The sequence below is a fragment of the Danio rerio genome, chromosome 9, assembly GCF_052040795.2.
Source record: "Danio rerio strain M-AB ecotype USA chromosome 9, GRCz13ab, whole genome shotgun sequence".
NCBI classification, from domain to species: domain Eukaryota; kingdom Metazoa; phylum Chordata; class Actinopteri; order Cypriniformes; family Danionidae; genus Danio; species Danio rerio.
Window position 1 is genome coordinate 23,010,775 of NC_141029.1, and position 24,456 is coordinate 23,035,230.

The window sequence follows — 24,456 nt, forward strand, 5'->3', positions numbered from 1 at the left end:
CAGTCTCTTGATGCTTATCAACACAAGAAATTTGTCATCATATCCACCAGTGTAGCATATTTTTCGAAGACCAAATTCTACAAAATGCTGCAAAATTGTACCAAAGGAACACAGAACACACACACGAGAGCACTGATGACATGCCTGTGACCCTCACTCTAAGCACACAATTGAAACAGAAAGTTGTTTCTGGCCCCCTTTTCACTCCTGTACAATGTGAAGTCCAGGCTAGTGCTGACTGTAGAGCTTAGTGACTGTGTGTGAATGAGCTGCTGTTGTACAGTCCTACCTGAACACATGTGGCAGGAAAACACAGACCTCAGAAGCAAATCAAGATATTCAGTGACAAGGTAAGACATACAGCAACAACACACACATACACACAGGAGTACGTCCAAAAGCTAAAGGTTCATAATATGTTAACATTGGATAGTACACTTATGGTACTAATATGTACCTTTTAAAAAGGTGTGCCTTTAAGCTTGTGTATCCAAGGGTGCCCACTGACTTCAGGTTAGGTTCTGGGAGAAAGCTCTAGTTTTAAATGTTTAAAAGTAACTGATGGAGACAGAATTTTTGTGAGCTCTCAGGTAGTTAAGGCAATTGTTTTTTTTCTTCAACTGTTCAACTTATTGTCTACTAAAGCGTGTTTAATGGCGAAATTTGTATAGATAAACTACATTACCCATAATGCTGCACACACAGAAAGTTCCATCAATCAGAGAGTTTGACGTGACAAAGCGAATCAAAACAGACCTTTAGCCCCGCCCACTCAAATGATGTAATCAATGGTCGGTCTCTTTCGCTGATCCCTCTAAATATTTTTGTAGATATATGAATATTTGACGTATTTTTTCTTTATGTACAGCCAACATATTTAAATTGTTGTGTGTTTTTTTTTAAATGTATAGATTTATATTTCCGTGTTTTTTTTTGTTTTGTTTGTTTCATTTTTAATTGCATTTGAGTTGTTCACACCATTTCATACGATTGTAGTTCTTCTTATTAAATCCATTACATTTTTACCTTTATGTCCTTTTGTCTGATTTGCATGCACTTAGTTTTACTTCGTGGAAAACTAGTTATTTAATATTTATTACTTCCAGAACTAGTGCTGAAAAAGATACTTTAATGTCCCTAAAAAAGACAAGCACATTTAAGACATTATCATTTTGATATCCAGTTTTAGATATGCATTCTTCTGAATGTTTGGTAAATGCCTAATACGAGCTCACAGCTTAAACAGCTTCTCTGGGACTGTACCTCTAAATGGTGGGGATTTAAATCACTGTCAGTGGATACATTTTAGACAACTTTTATACAGATTTCATTTTAAATAGACATTTCTTGCGCATATTCTATTTTATAAGCTGCTAATTTAGTTTATCGGTTATTTAAAAAGACTTGGTAGGTGCTGCTGGATTATTAATTGTAAACAATGGTTGTGTGTTTTATCATCATGTTCAAAAAGTTCTTTTAAAATATTTTTACTTGCTAACTTTCGCCACCTAGTGGTCTTTTTTGTTTTAGAAACCATTTGTTTTATACTACAATACGAATTATTAAAACAACAACATATAACTGCACTAAAAAATAAGTGAGCTGATCTTGTGAAATGCTTCTTTCTAGACGGTGTCCATTTTTCACATACAGAGATGGAGCGCCATAAAAGAATGAACTTACTGAGCTCTAGCAGGTAAGTGATTAGCAGTTTGCTAATTCAACAACCAAAGAAGTAACTTATTGAGCACATCGGCCGGAAACAACTAATCAACGTGCGGATGCCACAATCAAAGGCTAGTTCATGTGTGAACTAAACTGTGGTTGATGGTTGCAGAGTAAAGAGTCAAAATAGGTCAGAGAAGCATGTGTGACTGACTGAGCCAAATGCAGTTTGGTTGAAACGAAATTTTGCTGCTTTATTAATTGATTTCCCTTTTATAATGTGAATTATTTCCAGTAATGAAAGTCTGCCTTGTGTACAATTTAATGAATGGATAAAGAACAATTACATAAGGACGTTCAAACAGCATTTTAATAACATTTGTTTGTTGATTAGTTTAGTGGATACATAAGAAAGTGTCAGTCTGCATCTGTTTTTATTTAAGGGGAACTGTTTTGTTGACTCAAGGTTTTGTTATCTTTAGGCCTTGTTTAACGCTTACTGTCAGTAACACTTGCAGTGACAAATGTAACACTCACATACTTCAAGTACACTTAATGTTTGTATTATTTGGCTGATGAACTTGTTAGTATTGAGCATTTAACTTTTTAGCAGAGACATAAAGGATTATTGTCTTCCTTCACTTTCTTTAAGTAAACATTTAAATTTTTTGTGGAAATTTTGAGGCATTAATACATTTCTGTCCTAATATAATTGACCAGATTTGGAAAATGTTTTTGCTCAATAAACCATTAAAATATATATGTTGTGTAATGTAAGTTAAAGTACACTTTTTATTGCTTTTTATATAACAGTTGTGCTGATTAAAAAGTTTGTGGATTGTTCTTTGATTAATCAAATTTAAAAGATGTGTGTACTATGTTAACAAAAAAAAACTCAGTGGCCTATCTAAGTATACTTTCAATTAGGGTATTTACATTTAAGCTGTCTTTTAAATTGTACCTTGGTGGTTTAGACCAGTCTTTGATAAATAAATAATAAACAATATAGATAGTTGAACTGCCAGAAAGTGGTAGCAAGTCATAATACTTAATAGCAGATTCATTTAATAGCAAGTAACTCAAGACTCTATAATACTGTCTGAATAAGTATGTTATGTGCTATGTATGAATATGGTCTATGAATAGGATTTGGACGTGGTATATTTGCTATGTTTATATTGCCATGTAGCCTGCCAGTATCACTCATTTTGTACACTACAATTTATAAATCCTCTTCTGTGGCCTCATGGTATGGAAGCATATCAGTATTTAAATTCATTTTGAAATATAATATGCAATGTGTAAAATGGCAATGTATTTCACTATTTAATTTAGCATTCTACATATGTGCAAATTTTGGTGGAAAATTAAAATTTAATCATAATATGTACATTTGTCATTTCCAACCATATATCAAATCTGCTCATTTGCTCATATGTAGGCCCACACAGAATCTGCACGCGCAGAATTCCGCAGATTTTCCACAGATTTCTGCAGATTTTTAGCCCATTATTAATTCTGTTTATTTACTTGAGTAAATGTGTAAATCTAAACTCATTCAGTTTTTATTCAGTAATTTATTACTTTTTATTTAATATATTAAGGTTTTAGTTATGATACTCCGCTGATTACTCCCAAAATAATTCTGCAGAAATACCAGATTTTTACCAAAATTCTCAGCAGAAATAGCAAAAAACGTCCACAGATTCCGTCTGGCCCTGCTCATATGTCAACACTTCTATAACACTTTATAAGTTGATTAATTACATTTGCTCTTTCAGTATTTTTACAGTGAATGACACTTTGAGACAAAATGTACATAAAATGGAATGTCTTTTTTTTCTTTTTTTTTTTTTGTAGCTTGTGAGATGCCTTCGAAATATATGCCACAAATATGATTAAATGGCTGAATCCACTTGCATTTATTATGTAGCATTGTCTTCAAAAAAGCATTTATCTCTTTTGAGTTAAGGAAATTTTTTTAACAGTTTATTTCTTTGGAAAATCAGGTTCTCATTTTTTAAAGGGATAGTTCATCCCAAAAATAAAAATTCTGTCATGATTTACTCAGCCTTGGCTTGTTCCAAAACAAGTTTAAGTTCTAGTTAGTTACCCAAAGCATGTCGTTGTATCACACATAGAGATCAGTGGCAACACATGTGTACGTGCAGTTATAGTCTGTGGTCAGTGCAGCCAGTCAGCACATTTGCAAACATTGCAAACACACTAAACATCAATACCAGTCCCTACTTGCTAGGTCATAAAACGTTCGTTTTTAGTTGCATCACAAACAGGCTGGTTTCATACCAGTTTTCTGAAATTTAGTTAAGATGTAGTGCAATTTTTAATAGCAAAAAGAATATGGTTGTTATAGGTTTTTTCCAGAGTTTGCGTTACAGATGAGTAAACACTGGGTTGCTTCAGTCTTTTTAAAACAGTCCTGGACTGAGTCCATAGGTCAAGAGTTTCTAATGACTACAAGAACAGATCTGGTGTTGTGCTTTAATTATTAACTTAGTGGTAGTAGTACATTAAAGTTTTAAAATGTTTATTAACAAATTTAGGACATTTCAAACAAGCATTAGAGTGAAATTACAGTATAGTTCACGTCGTTGTTGCACTTGGCAATCATATTTTCACAGTAAGGTAATTCAGTGTCTTATGCAGGCCAAAAGTTAGAGTTCAAAAGTTAATTCCAACCCACTTGTGATTCCATCCTCTTGCTTCAGTCTTTTATGTTAATCAGGCTTTTGACTGCCAACGATAGTTGGCTGAAAACACCAGAGCAGTCCACTGTGCTGTGACCTAAATTTGTCTAAATCACCAGAAAAGGTAAAACTGGCCTCTTGTTTGTAATTTCCAAGTAGAACTTGTAAAAATAATACTATTTAAAATATGAAATGTAATGTAAACATGAAAAATTACATGCTTAAACCTGAATATTCTGTTTCTCTCTGTGAATGAATGTATGTTGTGCATTAAAATATTTCTGTAATGGTTTTTAAATGCAGCTTTTGTTTCACTTTATTTTGATAGTCCCTTTTAGACATTCTATTGCCTATATGTAACTTCATAACTTGATGTCTTCAGAGCATTAGTGTCTGTCTGCTTATTATCTGCTAATGCTTTATTTAGATTCTACTCACCATAGTAGATGTAAGTTTGCACTAAACTTGTACCCCAACCTAACCTACAGTAATACGATTAATACTCAAATTAGAGTTAGTTGATAAAAGTGATGACTGAAGGGAACAAAACAAAATAATGCATGTTTGCCAATATATTGTTAATGCACAAGTGTAAAACTATATAGAACAATATAGAGAATAAATATACATATACATACATAATAAATATACATATACATACATTCACACACACACACATTTTAAAAAATAATCTTAAGAACAATCTTTTTTTTTTGCTTTGTTTTAATTTTTTTTTTTTGGACAAAAGTCACAAGAATATCTAAAGGGGATTGATAAAATAAATCCTAGTTGCTGCACTTTATTAAATGTATTTCTCATGTACTAGTCTAAAAATAGACTTTAAAAAATAATGGAAATATTTTGTATTAATTTATCTGTAATAATTGAGAAAGTAGGTAAGGATGAATATTCATATAAGTAATGATCTTAAACTTATTTAAGGTTTGTCTGTCGTCTGTCTGTCTTTCTGTCTGTCTGTCTGTTTGTTTGTTTGTGTAAATCAGTTGTATACTTCATATACTAATTTCTCTATGGTGTGTGTTTGTAGAGAAGAAGGTGTCTGTGCAGAAATGACTATGGTATGTCTGGATGATTTTGAGGAATATGCGAAGCAGCACCTCTCAAAGTCTACATGGGACTATTACGAAGCTGGAGCTGATGAATGTTGCACCCGAGATGACAACTTGCAGGCCTATAAAAGGTAGCACACCACAGTAAATGAATCTGAAACAGCATAAACAGCCACGAAAAAACTGTTTCTCAAACTGCTTACTTGTGCACTATTTTTGCATTTTTATATGAAATAGTTGAAGCAGAGAGAGCACACTGAAAAGTCCAAAAAGAAAAAGCGCATTAAACACCTGGAAGAATACACACTTATTTTAACCAAATAGTGTGGAATGTTAGACATTTCAGGCACTAAATTCATGCAGCTTAGATTATAAGGTGTGCATATTTCTTTCTGGCTCTGATACTCTGTCCACATCTACATGGCTAAATGAACGCTGTTTTGATTTTTATTATTAGAGATTTGCATTAACAAGCAGTTAAACTAGTGTATGTAATAAAGTGACTACTGAGTGCATATGCATCACAATACCCCAAAACTTGCTGTTTGTTTTTTATCTTTTCATGGTTTGAAACAAATGGAAACGTGACTGGTAAAGTTATAAATCAAGCAGTTTTGCACTCCTTAAAATGTTAAATCTAATCCTATTTCATCTTTTTTAGGATTCGCTTGAGGCCACGGATCTTGCGTGACGTGTCGATCAATGACACTCGGACCTCTGTGCTGGGACGGGAAATAAGCTTTCCTGTTGGAATTGCACCCACAGCTTTCCACTGCCTGGCCTGGCATGAGGGAGAACTGGCCACTGCCAGAGGTAAGAGCAGGACTCAAGTCATTTATTGACATCGGTTCATGTGTTTTGCAGCACTTCATCTAATAGATGGAAACTTGTTTAAAAACTTCTACTCCAGTCCTGGAGGGACAAATTTTGGCTTTTACCAGCTCAAACACGCTTGAATGGAAAATGCTGGTTTTAATTAGGATTAGAGCTAAAATCTGCAGGACAGTGGCTATTCCAGCAATAGGTTTAGGTTTGCTAGTGTAGGAGTCCATCTATTAGCCCAATGACGAAACTAACAGCATGGTCGAAGGTTTATGCATGTAAGCCTTTTCTAGTGCTTCTGAAAAGAATTTTATTATTTATTAGAATTTATTTATATTAGTTTTTAGCTCCGAATTCAATCTGACTCCAATTTCAATGATCCTAAAATTTAGATTGTATTTTTAATTGTAAGAACGGATCACATTCATCATTTATGATTTAATTTAGAGTTTTGATATTTTCTGAGGTCCGATATTCTAATTGTACGTTCATTAGGGACCTATGTCGCTCAGAGTTCCACGCCCCGGGTTTGCGCATCTTCTCACGGACAATATGTCGACACTCTGAAAATAGTCAGAGGATGCAGGATTAACTATATTTGAATAAGCTGGTCGCAGTAACGCTTACCTAGTCTTAAAAAAACAGATCCTTAGCCAAGCCCATACAACTTGCTACTTCCAGTGGTTGAATGACTAAAAGGTCTACATGTTATAGGCTCTCTATGGCTACGTATTATCAAATGTGCCTATTAATCAATTTAATTATGCCATACAATAAAGGTAATGAAGACTCCTCTAATCTACTGGATACAATGAATTCGCAAAACTCCAGAATTAATCAAAACTTAACATTTTATTTGTCAGGTGAAATTGTATTCTGCCAATTACATAATAAATCATCATGAAGCCAATTCAGAGATGAGACTAACAATATAACATCCATTAATCAAAGATAAATCAAAGAATTATAGATGCATACCTGACCAGAGAAGTACATTGCAGCATAACGCCTGTTTCACACCGCAAGCGTCAGCGGCGCGTGAGCAGAGCGTGAGCAGCGCGTATGTCGAGCAGTAGCAGCACGCAGGCGTTTGCCTTTCACACCAGCTGTGTCTGCAGCACGCAGCTCTTCGGCAGCTGCTGCTGAGATCAACTTATCTCTGTCTATTCTATCTAGTTACCCCTCTATATACAAATACACTTTTTAAACTTTTCATCTGTACCAAGGCCCCTCCTATGCTGTTTCATTAACCTGCAAATGTTTATTTTACAAATTTTATAGATCAAATAGTACTGTATGCTTCTAAAGCTAACTTATATGAGAATTGTCTACAGTCAGAAGACAATCGCCTGTGATATCATGTCATTTGTTTTTTGATTATCAGGTTGCTGTAGACCTAGTTATAATCATATTTATACAATATAGTTATAATGATATTTATACATGATCAAACTAGTGTTAATTTCTCCGCTTCAGTGATGTCCAGCGGCAGAATAACAGCTCGTTAATTCATGCTCGTGCAGATGATGAGACGGACAAAAGTAATTAATGCATGCCATTCTTTTACTTATTTTCGTGTTGTCAGATTCACAGTGCAAACAGCTCCCGGTAGGAATAACTCGAGTGAACATAAAACAAAGCCGATTAAAACTTTCTTGCTCTGCTAGCTGCACAGAACACAGCGAGCTCACATAATCCAGCATGTGTGTCGCACTACACTACCCACAATACACTTCGCTATGGACTACAAATCCCGTAAATATTCCATTTCCCCTCTCCTACAACACTAGTGTGCAACTTAAGCAAAACTGATAGTAAAATAGTTTTACATTTGGTTTTGTAGTTCGGGCCTTAATAAATGTTTGTTGCCGTTTTTAATCGTTTTAAGTTCATTTGAATGACTATATATAAACCATTTGACATTATTAACGCATTTATTGGGTAAAATTGTTAGTTTTTACTGTCATTCAATGTGTTTTGGTCATTCTCAATGCACTGTCACTTTAATTGAGCGTGAGCAGCGCGTCAAAAATAGACCCAGCGCCGAAACTATCGCTGCACTGCTGCTTCGGCGACGCTCACGCCTCGCTCTGACGCGCTGCTGCTGCGTGCGGTATGAAAGCTCTAATCTGTTAGCATGGACGCCGAAAACACACGCGCTGCTCACGCGCCGCTGACGCTTGCGGTGTGAAACAGGCGTAAGTCTCAGAGATGCTGCAATGGGGTGTCTTTTTACAAGATCTCCCCCTGTCCTATCCCACATGTTACCTTATATACTCAAGTCAAAACAAACAGCCATAAATTCAAGACAATAGAAGTGTCACAGAAACCCTGGCCTGGTGAATTTGAGCACTTAACCATCTCTTAGGATGGAGAGCATCTTATCAAGGTCTTAAAGAAGTCAAAAACCAAATCAACACATACCAGTGAAATATTACTGTAAAATTAAGACCACTTTACCAATCACACAGAGACATTTAAAATGATACCCAACATGAATATAGTGCTGCAAGATACACCATGTTAAAACCTTGAAAATTTTATGTGAAATGTCCTCTGATCAGAAGGTAACATAAGGGTCAAGAAGGGGGGTTTAGGTGGAAGGAGAAGGGTGACTTCTTCGCATTACCCCCTGCTGTAGAGTAGCTCTGTTTCTCCAGCCTGTGTTTGCATTGTCAACAGTGATTTGAATAGAACAGTGGAACAGTTGGTTTCTTCATCACTTCTCAGATTAGAAAATGCATTGGAACATTGCATCTTGTCTCATGAAATTCCATAACAGTTCTCAGTGTCTGATATTTTGGATCCTTACACTAGGTTATCCTCTTTGGGTCTTATTTCTCCCTTTTGCTCTACTTTTGATTCCTAGCTACTGAGGCGTTGAACACATGTTATATAGCCAGCACTTACGCCACATGTTCAGTGGAGGAGATCGCAGCAGCAGCACCCAACGGCTACCGCTGGTTCCAGCTGTACTTGTACCGCGACCGGAAGCTTTCGGAGCAGATTGTACACAGAGTGGAGGCTCTTGGCTATAAGGCTCTGGTGCTTACAGTAGACGTGCCTTACACTGGCAAACGTCGCAATGATATACGCAACCAGTTCAAGCTACCACCACACCTGAAGGTCAAGAACTTTGAGGGGATGTTCCAGGTAAAGCAATTTTTGATTTTTGAGCTTGAAAGTGCCCTAGAATGCATTGATACATTACATTTAAATTAATCGCTGATATCTTCTGTACATACTGTAGAACATGGGTGACCAACCCTGTTCCTGGAGACCTACCTTTCTGCAGATTTCAGTTGCAACCCATATCAAACACACCTGCCTTTTAATATCAAGCACTGTTCAGGACCTAATTAATTGGTTCAGGTGTGTTTCCAGGAAGGTAGATCCCCAGGAACAGGGTTGAGCACTTAGATGACTGCAAAAAAAAACTCCAGAAATGGTTTTACAAGCCCATTTAGATCCTAGAAGGTTTACCTAAAGTAAAAAAAGCTAAGTTTTAACCTTACTTGTAAGGGTTATGAATATTAATGAGCTCTGCTCTGATGCTCACATCGCATGATGTACTCTGAAATGCCCATACAAAATAATCCATATTTCAGTTGTCCAAAAACATATTTGAAAAAACTTAGTATATGCCTTGTCAAATAATTTCAACTGATGTGGAGAAGAAGTGAATGAGTTATCGTTAAGTATCTGAATCTCCTCTATTACTGCTCCTGAATTAAATGTTGTGAATAAATTAATAACCACCGTTTTAAGAAAAATAAATACAGGCAGAAATTAATACACATTGGATATTTCACTATGTACAAGATATCAGAATTCTTTGTAGCACTGAATAAACTTATAATCTTTCTTTTTTTGCATCCTGATGAACTTTACACAGATAAGATTGCATACTCCATGGCTATGTATGGCTGCCTGCATTATTGACCTTATTCTGAAATGCGGAAGTGCGCCTGTTTTCACGATTGTCTAAGAACTTCCAATTCAGTTGCCTATGGGAGAAATGACTAGAAATAATAAACGGCAGAAAATGATCAAACTACTTGCTCTACAAACAAATGTTTGCATGACTACACAGACCAAGTAGAATAATGTAATAAGAAAATATCAAATTGCAACATCAAGCAGCGTAATGAGCAGTTTTTAACGTCAAAAAATGAATGGAAGTGAATGTGACCGGAAGTTGCGAAACAAAAAGATTCAAATGGCAGCGCCCACTCGTCAGTGGAGAATAAAGTGAATACTGTTCATTAAGAACTGGAAGCTGTGATGCAGTTACTAGAGAAACAGGACATTAAATGAGAAAACAATGGTAGTGGCTTGTTTTTTTCTACTGCGGGCTGTATGGATGTAGTTGGCAGTTCATTCAGAAAGATCAGAAAAGGGTTTCAGGAGAGTTATTATAACCGACACCACCTCCACACCATTTTATTAGTTGTCATAGCGATGCCAAAAGGTAAAATAAGCTGAAAATAGTATAATTGTTGTAATCTCATTAGGAATTGTTGTGGCCATTCTAATGCTGCTTGTGCGTATACATATCAATGATCCTACAGTTAGTGTTTTGTTCCGATTGGCCTGTTTTTCAGCAGAATTTTACAATCACAGAATTTATACTGGAAAAGGGGAATAATGGTGTTTGAGACAGTATAATTACTGTGTGCTTTATTAAAGTTCACTCTTCATCCGCGGAATAATAGTCCTCCTGACCGGATGAGCAGTGCAGGTGTGGCGGTAGCCCCTGCTCCTCCTCCAGATGCTCCAGCGCACGGATCTCCTCCAGTATGTCTGCCGGTAAGCTGATCTCCAGCGGCCGCTCCATCAGCAGCAGTTTCCGGCAGTAGTGTCTCTCGGTGCGGTCTACGGGCTTCGGAGGGAAAAGCTCGGTGCTCAGCAGGGCTTTGATCGGCCGGTCCCGGAGGTTAATCCGCAACACGCGGTGCGGTCTCCCGGGCACCCGTGGAGGCCGAAAGTCCCACCAGTTCTGCTCGGTTTCCCGCAGGAAGTGCTGCAGGTTCCGCAGCTTCAGCAGGCTCCGGGGCCCGCGGGTGGGGAAGCGCAGCTCGTGCTCGAGCTCGAAGTCTTCTATCCAGTCCCAGTGCTTGGGTCTGGTCCTCCGTTTGACTTGTCGGCGGAAGGCCTGCAGCTGCTGGTATTTGCTGTGGATGTAGGAGCAGCACTCGTTTATCTGGGCCGCGATGGACCTCGCAGTTCTCGCAATCTTCTTCGCCATCGCGCGCTGGGAAACAGTGTAAACAGCAGTAAAGTGGAATGTAAGTTTGATAATCCGACAGAGAAATGACGGTTTAAAAGAACCCGCGCGTGTTCCGAGAGTGACGTCAGAGCCAGCAGCACGCGCCTTCCAAAAATGACGTCAATCCCAGCAGCCAGCAGTTGTTGTTACAAGTGATTATTTTCTGTACTTGATGATTTGGAGAACTTACTGTGTTATGAACGCTTTATGACTGTTCGTGACTTTCCTACTCACTTCAGAGATTATAATACTGTTCGTAGAGATATCCCCACTGGTGTAATGCATCTGGGCAATAGTCATATACAATACATTAAAATAATAAACATAATCATTTATGCATCACGGTGGCACAGTGGGAAGCACAATCACCTCACAGCAAGAAGGTCACTGATTCAAGTCCCGGCTGGGTCACAGTCCAATCACATGCGCTTTAGGGGAATTGATCAACTAAACTGGCCGTAGTGTACGAGTGTGTGTGTGTAAATAAGAATGTATGCATGTTTCCCAGTAATGGGTTGCAGCTAGAAGGGCATCCGCTGAGTAAAACATTCTGGATAAGTTGGCGGTTCATTCCACTGTGGCGACCCCTGATTAATAAAGGGAATAAATCGAAAAGGAAATGAATGAATGAACAGATCCATTTAATTCCTCAGCAAAGTCGTCGTATTGTTCTGTGAGGCAGATTCTGTTGGGTTGCATTAGTTAATAATGTAGACTGGAGAAAAGCTTGGTTGTTGCCTTATAAATACTTTCTTCCTAATAAAAATAAAGGCATTTTAAAATACTGCAATAAAAATCTCATTTATTTAAAAATATGTTGATATTCCGAGTCGTTCTCCAGTTTGTGGTAAGGATGATGAAACTGTAAAACTTTTATTTTGTATGTGTGAAGTTTTGGTTTGACTTGCAATATTATTTAAACACTCCTCCTATCTTTAAGTTTAAAATAAATTATTTATTATTACATAGATTTTGCACATGAATCTGAAGACTTTATCTTTTTTATTTTGTTAGGAATTTTTGTTTTCCACATTTTCTGATTGAAGTTGACTGCTTAAATCCTTCTGTATGTGCAACAACAAAAAATGTGTCCGATTTTTGTTATTACAGTTGAAGTCAGAATTATTAGCCCCCCTGTTTATTTTTCCCCTGTTTATTTACAGGTGACATTACCTGCTGTTAATGTCACTTGTATTTTCCCTCTCTTGTATCTCTCTTATATTGATCTCCTGATTGTAATTGTATATTTTCATTCATGAATTTAAGAAAATAATTGAAAACATTTTTGCAACAAGTGAACCATTCTATCTTTCGGATGAGACGTTAAACCGAGGTCCGACTCTCTGTGCTCGTTAAAAATCCCAGGATATCCTTGGAAAAAGAGTAGGGGTTTAACCCTGGCATCCTGGCCAAATCTGCCCAATGGCCTCTGTCCATCATGGCCTCCTGACCATCCCCATATCATCACTGTCTTCATCACTCTGTCTCCTCTCCACCAATCAGCTGGTGTGCAGTCTGATGCAGTATGGCTGCCGTCGCCTAATCCAAGTGGATGCTGCACACTGGTGGAGGATGAGGAGATTCCCCTCAATGTGTGTAAAGCGCTTTGAGTGCCCAGAAAAGCGCTATATAGATGTGAGGAATTAATATTATTGTTATCATATAGTTTAGATTATGTATTACAATACCCATAAAATTTGAATTAAATACATTTTATTAACATCTACCCCAACCTTCACAGTGTAAAAGCAGTAATATACTCGAATCATTTATTAAATTACCCAGTAAACAGTATTTTATTAAGGTCTACCCCAAACTTAAGCCCAACCCTCACAGTACGGTAAATATATACATATAATTGTTGTACAATGTCACAAAAATGATGCTATTTGTATGCAAGTAGGCTCAGTGGTTAGCATTGTGGCCTTGGAAGGTTGCTGGTTTGAGTCTTGGCTGGGTCAGTTGGTGTTTCTGTTTGGAGTTTGCATGTTCCCCCCATGTTGGCATGGGTTTCCTCCAGGTGCGATAGGGGAATTGATGAACTAAATTGGCCATAGTATATAAGTGTGTATGGGTGTCTCCCAGTACTGGGTTGCAGCTGGAAGGGCATCCACTGTGTAAAACATATGCCAGAGTAGTTGGTGGCTCATTTCGCTGTGGCAACCCCTGATAAATGAAGGACTAAGCTGAAGGAAAATGAATGAATGATGCGAGTATCTGCAGCTGTATCCCTTCTAAACTTTACCCATTAAAACTGAGCGTGTGTGTGTTTGTGTGTGTGTGTGTGTGGATCCTCATGGGGGTTTGAGGTGTCCAACTGATGCCTGTTGTGTACACAGTACAGTACATTTTCATATGTACTACAACATTGAAATAAAAAAAAATAAAGTGCCTCTGATCTCAGCATTTGACATAACAAAACAAACTTTGCCCCATATATACAAAAGCAAATCAAATGCCCATATTTGCTGCAGACTTATCCAGAAACTGAAGAAGTCGGTGCGTGACTACCACATTGTTCCAAGTCAAACTGTTCATTGAACAAAAGTGATGAAGCAAAGAAACAGAACCTCTGAGCGGCAACTAATTAACTAACTCAGAAGTTTTTGTGTCATGAATCAGGAGGAAGACTTTGGACGCAGTGTGTCAAGTCCCACAAAATGTCTTTGAAATACCTGAAATGTTTTGCTGAGTTGTGGTGGATACTGCAAGTTCATAGCCCTGGCGTGGTTTCCAAGATGAGTAAGCACAGGGATGCCCTCAATGATGATGCCCACCACATCTGGAACACGGCAGACATATATCTGCATATTGCGCATTTTCAAGTCTTCATAGACACTGCTCTCTGTTTTTCCCTGTATGAGAATAAACAGAACAATAAGTGGCAAAACTGAAAAAGCCATTCTGACAGTTATATTGTCAGATGATTATGATTTTTGCATAATGTAAAACAAGGATTTTACTTTTGTGAATCTGCAGTTAAAAATGACATTATTTTTTAAATCAAGTCAACAAGCAACTAAAAGTCCAAAAGGTTAACTTGGGACCCTGGTTCCTGCATATTCATTTAGATGTTTGTAGAAGTGTTTCGAATGTTTGACAGAGCTCCATCTTTGTACTATAATTCAGTCAGACATAGGATTGATATCTGAGGAATGTGTGCCTTTCCCAAAAAAGTCAAACTATGCTTTTTAAACAATACTTACATAGTAGTCAGAGATCAGCTTTTGCCCACTCTCTCCCATGTATTCAATGAGGCATCTCAGAGCCACGTCTCTCTTCCTCACCACAGAGGTACTTGAATCCTATAGTTGGTAAGTGAATAATGAAAAAACTGAATATTGCAGGCAATATAACTACAAACGTAAAATGTCATTATCAGTGTGGTTCTGTACAACCTATTCGAGTTCAACTCTATCTATCTATCTATCTATCTATCTATCTATATATATATATATATATATATATATATATATATATATATATATATATATATATATATATGCACACACACATACATACATACATACATATATACACACACACACACACACAGACAGACACGCACATATACATATATACACAAATAACACACACATATATATATATATATATATATATAAATATATATATATATATATATATATATATATATATATATATATATATATATATATATATATATATATATACACATACGCACATACATATACACAGACACAGAGACAGAGACACACACACACACGCTTTTTTTATATTTACCCTTAAAATTAATGACTTTGTTTTGCACTATTTACCTATTAGGCAAGATGAGTAAATAAAGTACTTATTGCATAAACATGCATCAGCCACATTGTTACCATGTTTGCCTTATCTGTATCAGTTCCAATAACTCCAATTGATGTTTTCACCAGTCGCTGCACCCTTCGCACTAAACAGGTCAAGAAGTTTTGGAGTGTATTTGTCCAGCTGGGACATAAAAACCGATTCTAGTGGAACACCAGTACACCTGTGGAATTCTTCATTTATCTGTAATACATCAATTGTTTGTCTGTTATTTGGAACCAAATGTGTAAAGAATTGGCAACCTTTTATTCCTATGTAATGAAATCCTCCATAAAACATGTGAGGTAAAATTTTCAGTATGTGTTCAGCAAAAAGTGTGTCTACCATTATTTGCCAAGCAGCATGTCATTGATAAATCATTTACCTGGGCAGGCCATCTTTCTTTAATTTTTGCACATCTGGGCTCTGGACAACCACTTCCATTCTCCCCCAGCTATATGTCCTAGCCATCATGTCATTTATGCTTCTGACATCTCTCTAAAAAAGCAACACAAATTAAAAGAAGAGTTTAGGTAAACATCAGGATCATTGATAATATTGCAATGCAAATAAACATTTAATCTTTTAAATTGAACAAATGATTTAAGGCAAATTAAAATATTTCAAACAAATTATCAAAAGATAAAGTTAAACCTTTAACAATTTTTATGATACATTGCAGAGATAGGTGGTAAAAATATAATGTCCTCATCTTTTTCAATCAAGCAGGAAATACATTTGTGACTACAAACTTAGCCGTTAACTTATAACTGACACATGTACGAGTAAGATAGCCCATGCTAGTGGTGTTCTGCTAGCTAATTCGGAAAGAGGCATAACATTTAAGACGAATGATTTGAGACAGAATAATTCACATTCACCAAAGCTATACTAGACAAACAAAATGACAATGTTTTTTTGTAAAAGTACACAAAACAAAGTAGAAACATAATCTGGCAATATATCTAACATATTTCGATCCTACGTTTGCGATAGTTGTTTTAAGATTAATGTTAAATTCCGTACTTTCGGTAAGGCCGCCTGGCGCTTGCAAAACTGACAAACTTAACCGTTACTGTCATGAAAGGCGACTTGTTTACATTATACAGTGGAATAAATGCGTGCTCAGTCGGCTAAAACCTAACTTTATGCAATGTAAATAGTTACTTACATGTGTTGCACGTTGTATAAAGCCCTCAAAAACTCCACAGAACGTCGAAACTGGTCCGGTACAGGTATGAGCAACGATGTCGTTGCTCTGCATGCGTGCTGCGTCATGTGGGCGGGTCGTGAAGTTTTACTTTGGATATAAACACTTAAATAGAGTTTTGTAGAAGCAATTTATTTTGAAGGTCAGTAAAACACAATTTTTTGATGGGTAATAATAAGTTACAAAAACAATCACAATTTTTACTTATGTAAAACTTAAATTAATTCAAAATGGAAAGGTAATCAATTTATTGGAAGAAATATACTTTTTAAAATTAATTCCTATGGACAACACCATTGAAGAACTTTTTACAGTGTGCTTTATTAAAGTTCACTCTTCATCCGCGGAATAATAGTCCTCCTGACCGGATGAGCAGTGCAGGTGTGGCGGTAGCCCCTGCTCCTCCTCCAGATGCTCCAGCGCACGGATCTCCTCCAGTATGTCTGCCGGTAAGCTGATCTCCAGCGGCCGCTCCATCAGCAGCAGTTTCCGGCAGTAGTGTCTCTCGGTGCGGTCTACGGGCTTCGGAGGGAAAAGCTCGGTGCTCAGCAGGGCTTTGATCGGCCGGTCCCGGAGGTTTATCCGCAACACGCGGTGCGGTCTCCCGGGCACCCGCGGAGGCCGAAAGTCCCACCAGTTCTGCTCGGTTTCCCGCAGGAAGTGCTGCAGGTTCCGCAGCTTCAGCAGGCTCCGGGGCCCGCGGGTGGGGAAGCGCAGCTCGTGCTCGAGCTCGAAGTCTTCTATCCAGTCCCAGTGCTTGGGTCTGGTCCTCCGTTTGACTTGTCGGCGGAAGGCCTGCAGCTGCTGGTATTGGCTGTGTATGTAGGAGCAGCACTCGTTTATCTGGGCCGCGATGGACCTCGCAGTTCTCGCAATCGTCTTCGCCATCGCGCGCTGGGAAACAATGTAAACAGCAGTAAAGTGGAATGTAAGTTTGATAATCCGACAGAGAAATGACGGTTTAAAAGAACCCGCGCGTGTTCCGAGAGTGACGTCAGAGCCAGCAGCACGCGCCTTCCAAAAATGACGTCAATCCCAGCAGCCAGCAGTTGTTGTTACAAGTGATTATTTTCTGTACTTGATGATTTGGAGAACTTACTGTGTTATGAACGCTTTATGACTGTTCGTGACTTTCCTACTCACTTCAGAGATTATAATACTGTTCGTAGAGATATCCCCACTGGTGTAATGCATCTGGGCAATAGTCATATACAATACATTAAAATAATAAACATAATCATTTATGCATCACGGTGGCACAGTGGGTAGCACAGTCACCTCACAGCAAGAAGGTCACTGATTCAAGTCCCGGCTGGGTCACAGTCCAATCACATGCGCTTTAGGGGAATTGATCAACTAAACTGGCCGTAGTGTACGAGTGTGTGTGTGTAAATGAGAATGTATGCATGTTTCCCAGTAATGGGTTGCAGCTGGAAGGGCATCCGCTGAGTAAAACATTCTGGATAAGTTGGCGGTTCATTCCACTGTGGCGACCCCTGATTAATAAAGGGAATAAATCGAAAAGGAAATGAATGAATGAACAGATCCATTTAATTGCTCAGCAAAGTCATCGTATTGTTCTGTGAGGCAGATTCTGTTGGGTTGCATTAGTTAATAATGTAGACTGGAGAAAAGCTTGGTTGTTGCCTTATAAATACTTTCTTCCTAATAAAAATAAAGGCATTTTAAAATACTGCAATAAAAATCTCATTTATTTACAAATATGTTGATATTCCGAGTCGTTCTCCAGTTTGTGGTAAGGATGATGAAACTGTAAAACTTTTATTTTGTATGTGTGAATGTGTGAAGTTTTGGTTTGACTTGCATTATTATTTAAACACTCCTCCTATCTTTAAGTTTAAAATAAATTATTTATTATTACATAGATTTTGCACATGAATCTGAAGACTTTATCTTTTTTATTTTGTTAGGAATTTTTGTTTTCCACATTTTCTGATTGAAGTTGACTGCTTAAATCCTTCTGTATGTGCAACAACAAAAAATGTGTCCGATTTTTGTTATTACAGTTGAAGTCAGAATTATTAGCCCCCCTGTTTATTTTTCCCCTGTTTATTTACAGGTGACATTACCTGCTGTTAATGTCACTTGTATTTTCCCTCTCTTGTATCTCTCTTATATTGATCTCCTGATTGTAATTGTATATTTTCATTCATGAATTTAAGAAAATAATTGAAAACATTTTTGCAACAAGTGAACCATTCTATCTTTCGGATGAGACGTTAAACCGAGGTCCGACTCTCTGTGCTCGTTAAAAATCCCAGGATATCCTTGGAAAAAGAGTAGGGGTTTAACCCTGGCATCCTGGCCAAATCTGCCCAATGGCCTCTGTCCATCATGGCCTCCTGACCACCCCCATATCATCACTGTCTTCATCACTCTGTCTCCTCTCCACCAATCAGCTGGTGTGCAGTCTGGTGCAGTATGGCTGCCGTCGCCTAATCCAAGTGGATGCTGCACACTGGTGGAGGATGAGGAGATTCCCCTCAATGTGTGTAAAGCGCTTTGAGTGCCCAGAAAAGCGCTATATAGATGTGAGGAATTAATATTATTGTTATCATATAGTTTAGATTATGTATTACAATACCCATAAAATTTGAATTAAATACATTTTATTAACATCTACCCCAACCTTCACAGTGTAAAAGCAGTAATAAACTCGTATCATTTATTAAATTACCCAGTAAACAGTATTTTATTAAGGTCTACCCCAAACTTAAGCCCAACCCTCACAGTACGGTAAATATATACATATAACTGTTGTACAATGTCACAAAAATGATGCTATATTTATGCAAGTAGGCTCAGTGGTTAGCATTGTGGCCTTGGAAGGTTGCTGGTTTGAGTTGGTGTTTCTGTTTGGAGTTTGCATGTTCTCCCCATGTTGGCATGGGTTTCCTCCAGGTGCGATAGGGGAATTGATTAACTAAATTGGCCATAGTATATAAGTGTGCATGGGTGTCTCCCAGTACTGGGTTGCAGCTGGAAGGGCATCCACTGTGTAAAACATATGCCAGAGTAGTTTGTGGCTCATTTCACTGTGGCAACCCCTGATAAATAAGAAGTCGGTGCGTGACTACCACATTGTTCCAAAAACACTAAAGTAATAAAGTCTTATTATTCAACTATGGTATAGACAACTATCATATTCAACTAGGTATATCCAGATTGACATTATATAGCACCTTTAACTTTATTATGAAAAGGTTTTAAACATGGTCTGACAAAGGAGGTTTAAGAGAGGACAGTTTTTGGACTGTTTATGAAACATTTATAGAGCTCAATGACTGTTATTATCAGCGTTGGAGAAAGTTACTTTTGAAAGTAATGTATTATAATGTTGAGTTACTCCTTTACTTGTTTACTTTTTATGGTAAGTAATGCATTACTTTTGATTTACTTTTTATTACCTATCTGAGTCTTGATCTCTTTCAGAACTTGTTTTTTTCTTCTTGTTTTTTTTTTTTAAATATAGGAGCTCTGCAATTAACAATGTACTGTAAAACCCTTATTTATCTTTTAAATAACATTCAAATAATATTTTAGGATATTGTTATCTGAGAACTTCCTGACCCCAGCACTATACATGCCGTATATACAGATTACTGAAAGTTGAAAGCAATGTGTTTGCTGCTTATTTGTCTTGAATAAAATCACTGTCCATTGAGACAATCCCCTTATCCTTTTCTTCAGTGCATTCAAAACAATGAACACGTTCTCTCATTGACTGCATAATTCATTGTGACTCTTTTCATTTTGAATTCAGCAATTTATTGTTTAAGCTAATTAATTAAACCAAAAAGTAACTCACGATACAAAAGTAGCAAAAAGTAACTCACGATACATTTTCAGAAAAGAAACTCTATTATTACTTAACTTTTAAAAGTAGTGCCTTACTTTACTTGTTACTTAAAAATGTAATACTATTACATAACTTGCATTAATTGTATTGCATTACCCCCAACACTTATTATATTTGCATTTTATAATTAAACTTTCAATACAAGACAGTTTATGATACAACATTATTATACAATAGTTTTTAAATTAATTTAACAAATAATGATGATATTTATGATATAATTTATGATATAATATAGATTTTTTTTACTATTCAATAACAACTAGCAAATGCTATTATTTGTTTGCTTTAGTGTACGGAATGTTTATTGCATTATTGTACATTACTACGAGTAAAAAAAAATTATAATATATTACCTGTTAGAGCGGCGTGGTGGTGCAGTGGTTAGCGCTGTCGCCTCACAGCAGGTCGCTGGTTCAAGCCCCGGCTGAGTCAGTTTGTATTTCTGTGTGGAAATTGCATGTTCTGCCTGTGTTTGCATGGGTTTCCTCCGGGTGCTCCAGCTTCAACCACAGTCCAAAGACATGTGGTATAGGTGAATTTGGTAAGCTAAATTGTTCATAGTGTATGGGTGTGAATGAGAGTGTATGGGGGTTTCCCAGTGATGGGTTGCAGCTGGAAGGGCATCTGCTGCGTAAAATATAAGCTATGTAAGTTAGCGGTTCATTCCTCTGTGGCGACCTCTGATTATTAAAGGGACTAAGCCGAAAAGAAAATGAATGAATCAATATTACCTGTTACTTTCTAAAAACATTTTGGACTCATTTATGTTCTCTCTACAGGAGCAAACAGAAGCCCAGGAGGAATACGGGATCCCAGCTAATACTCTGGACCCATCGATCAGCTGGAAGGATGTTTGCTGGCTCCAGTCTCTGACACGGCTGCCTATCATCATCAAGGGCATCCTCACTAAAGAGGACGCAGAGCTGGCTGTAGAGCATGGCGTCCAGGGCATAATTGTGTCTAATCATGGTGGCCGGCAACTGGATGGAGGGCCTGCAACGGTAAGGGACTCCACGACCAGTGTTTGCAATGACAGACCACTAGTATGGTTCCATAAACATTCAAGAACTTCACTGAGAATACAGTCGTGAGTCTTTTTCAAATGGGTATGTTAATCCAGTAAGTAATCAGAATGTGTGTGACTCAAGTACAGGACTAGCAGCTGTAGTTTGCTGCTGTGGGAAAGTGTCTATCAGTGTGTCTGCATATGTTTTGATATAACTCCCACTATCCAGACATCTTGACCTTCCATGTCACACAGATAGATTGTCTGCCTGAGATAGTGGACACAGTGCAGGGCCGGGTCGAGGTCTACATGGACGGAGGGATCCGTACAGGCAATGACGTGCTGAAGGCCATAGCCTTGGGAGCCAGATGTGTGTTTATTGGCAGGCCGGCAATCTGGGGCCTCGCTTACAAGGTAACTGTGGAAATCAGTGGACTGAAAATGTGCATCAGTCTGTTTAAGCCTGTTTTTAAAGAGTTAGTCTACCTAAAAACGAAAAAAACTTTCATATCATCCCAAACCGTAAGACATTAGGACACAAAAGAAAGAATTTTTATTACACTTTCTGTCCTGTCGCCGAAGATCCAATAACTCAAAACGTTTAAGCTCAGAAAAATAACAATGCAATTTAATTTTATGCACCAATGTTAATGATTTAGAATTTCAAAAATCAAGTTTTTGTTGACTAAATATCTACAATTCCATGTAGAAATCAGCTATAAAAATAAAATGTATTTTTCAATAAAGAGTGACTAGAGTCACACTATTTTCCATATTAATTTTCTGAAGATTCTAAATTGTTTTTGTGTGTGAACTAACCCTTAAATTTGCTATTAATATACACTCGCCGGCCACTTTATTATGTACACCTATTGCAAATTTCTAGGCCAATCACATGGCAGCAACTCAGTGAATTTATGCATGTAGACATAGATGATCTGCTGTAATTCAAACCGAGCATCAGAATAGGGAAGAAAGGTGATTTAAGTGACTTGGAATGTGTCATGGTTGTTGGTGCCAGACGAGCTGGTCTGAGTATTTCAGAAACTGCTGATCTACTGGCAATTTCCCACACAATTATCTTTAGATTTACAGAGAATGGTCAGGAAAAGAGAAAATATCCAGTGAGCGACAGTTCTGTAGGCGCAAATGATGCCAGAGGTCAGAGGAGAATGGCCAGACTGGTTCGACCTGATAGAAAGGCAACAATAACTCAAACAACCATACAATACAACCAAGAAGAGCATCTCTGAGTGCACAACATGGGCTACAGCAGCAGAAGACCACACTGGGTGCCACTCCTGTCAGCTAAGAACAGAGGCTACAATTCACACAGACTCACCAAAATTGGCCAATAGAAGATTGGAAAAATGTTGCCTGGTCTGATAAGTCTTGATTTCTGCAGATGGTAGTGTCAGATTAGGGCATCAGCAACATGAAAGCATAGATCCATCCTGACTTGTATCAACACTTCAGGCTAGTGGTGGTGGTTTATTGGTGTGAAGGATATTTTCTTGGCACACTTTGGGCCCGTTAGTACCAATTGAGCATTATGTCAACGCCACAGCCTACCTGAGTATTGTTGCATGTCCATCCCTTTATGAAAGCTGTGTCCACAGTCACCAGATTTCAATCCAATAGAGCACCTTTGGAATGTGGTGGAACAGAAGATTGCAGCAACTGCATGATGCTATCATGTCAATATAGACCAAAAAATGAATATTTTCAGCATTTTCATCTTGTTAAATCAAGGTCACGAAGGATTAAAGCAGTTCTGGGGGCAAAAGTGGTCCAACTTAATACTAGTAAGGTGTACCCAATAAAGTGTCCAGTGAGTGTTTTGTCAGATGTGACCCTAGACTGCAAAATTTTATTTTATAAAAGCCAAAAATACTCATAATTATCCATATTTTTTATGATTAAAGATTGTATTCCATGAAGACATTTTATAAAGTTCCTACTCTAAATATATATTTAAAAACACATTTTGATTAGTAAAGGCATTTTATTTTATTTTAAAATCCTCAGATTCCAGGTTTTAAGCCAAATATTGTCATTTCATATGGTATTTATAAATCTCATTTTAAAAAATGGACACTTATGACTTGTTTTATGGTCTAGAGTCACAAATATGTGACATTTGGTGCAGATAAAATGTTGATATGCAATCTATTCTGTCCAGGGGGAGGATGGAGTGAAAGAAATCTTAAATATTCTACATGATGAGTTTCGCTTATCCATGGTGTTGGCAGGTCAGTCTGCTGGAAAATATGCATTAAACGACTTAAATAAATGGGGTCACATTTTGACTCAGTCTGACCCTGAATTGCATCTCCTTCTTCTAGGCTGCAGAAATGTTGCTGAGATCAACAGGAACCTCATTCAGTTCTCCAGACTTTGAGAAGCAAAATGGACTATAATAATTTCTACTTTAACACTACAAAGATCCATATACTATTACTAAATGTACACAAGAAAACTCTGTTGCTTTTAGTCGCAAGAATAGCATATCTACAATTGTTAACAGTGTATTGATGGTTTTAATACTTGTTTTTCAGTAAGCATCAAGAACAGAAAAGGGAAATCCCCACACTATTTTTATTGAGAGAATCAAGAGTGAATTATCTTAAAACCTTCACTCATTACAGATTGCTTCAAATCAGCTTCACAACAGTAAATAACAAAATAGAATTGGTATTAGGTACAATTTAATTCATGATTATGAATAAATCACTTCTAATTTATCTATAAAGCAGCCATACACAAGATAAAAGTTTGATCAATGCATATGCTAAAAGAAAAGCTTCTTATTAATAAGCTAAGTGATCGGTTTTAATAAATACTGAACATCCAGTTAATATTTGGTTAAAATAACAAGTGTGGCAAAATTAAACAACATGTAATTCTTTAACTGACTGTGTGTTAATATTTTAAGTTATATTATTTACTTTACAATAAATACTATGCTCTTTCTATTGTCATCTTTTTGTATGAGGTT

The 24,456-nt window shown here is 37.3% G+C and overlaps 1 protein-coding gene and 1 long non-coding RNA gene across 8 annotated transcripts; one reads left to right on the plus strand and one right to left on the minus strand.

Moving 5' to 3' along the window:
- Positions 1–216: 216 nt before the first annotated feature.
- hao2 (hydroxyacid oxidase 2 (long chain)) lies at positions 217–24,431 on the plus strand. Of its 7 annotated transcripts, none has more exon segments than NM_001430913.1 (9): positions 217–350; positions 1,630–1,696; positions 5,422–5,574; positions 6,105–6,256; positions 9,135–9,418; positions 21,232–21,453; positions 21,714–21,872; positions 23,641–23,710; positions 23,804–24,431. In NM_001430913.1, coding segments are annotated over 7 exon segments (1,074 nt in total). In that variant the 5' UTR covers positions 217–350; positions 1,630–1,696; positions 5,422–5,443; the 3' UTR covers positions 23,860–24,431.
- Positions 13,231–16,605, minus strand: LOC147842340 (uncharacterized). The gene is made up of 5 exons (XR_015944795.1): positions 16,531–16,605; positions 15,745–15,857; positions 15,395–15,563; positions 14,741–14,839; positions 13,231–14,389 (listed from the first exon to the last, which is right to left on the minus strand). It is a non-coding gene; the product is annotated as an uncharacterized LOC147842340 (long non-coding RNA).
- Positions 24,432–24,456: the final 25 nt, after the last annotated feature.

Bases quoted from the DNA above. Each gene is read 5' to 3' on its own strand.
- hao2 (XM_087266231.1), top strand. From the start codon at position 1,656: ATGGAGCGCCATAAAAGAATGAACTTACTGAGCTCTAGCAG. The intron at 9,419-21,231 runs GTAAAGCAATTT...TTCTCTCTACAG, and splicing joins ACTTTGAGGGGATGTTCCAG to GAGCAAACAGAAGCCCAGGA. The intron at 21,873-23,640 runs GTAACTGTGGAA...TATTCTGTCCAG, and splicing joins TCTGGGGCCTCGCTTACAAG to GGGGAGGATGGAGTGAAAGA.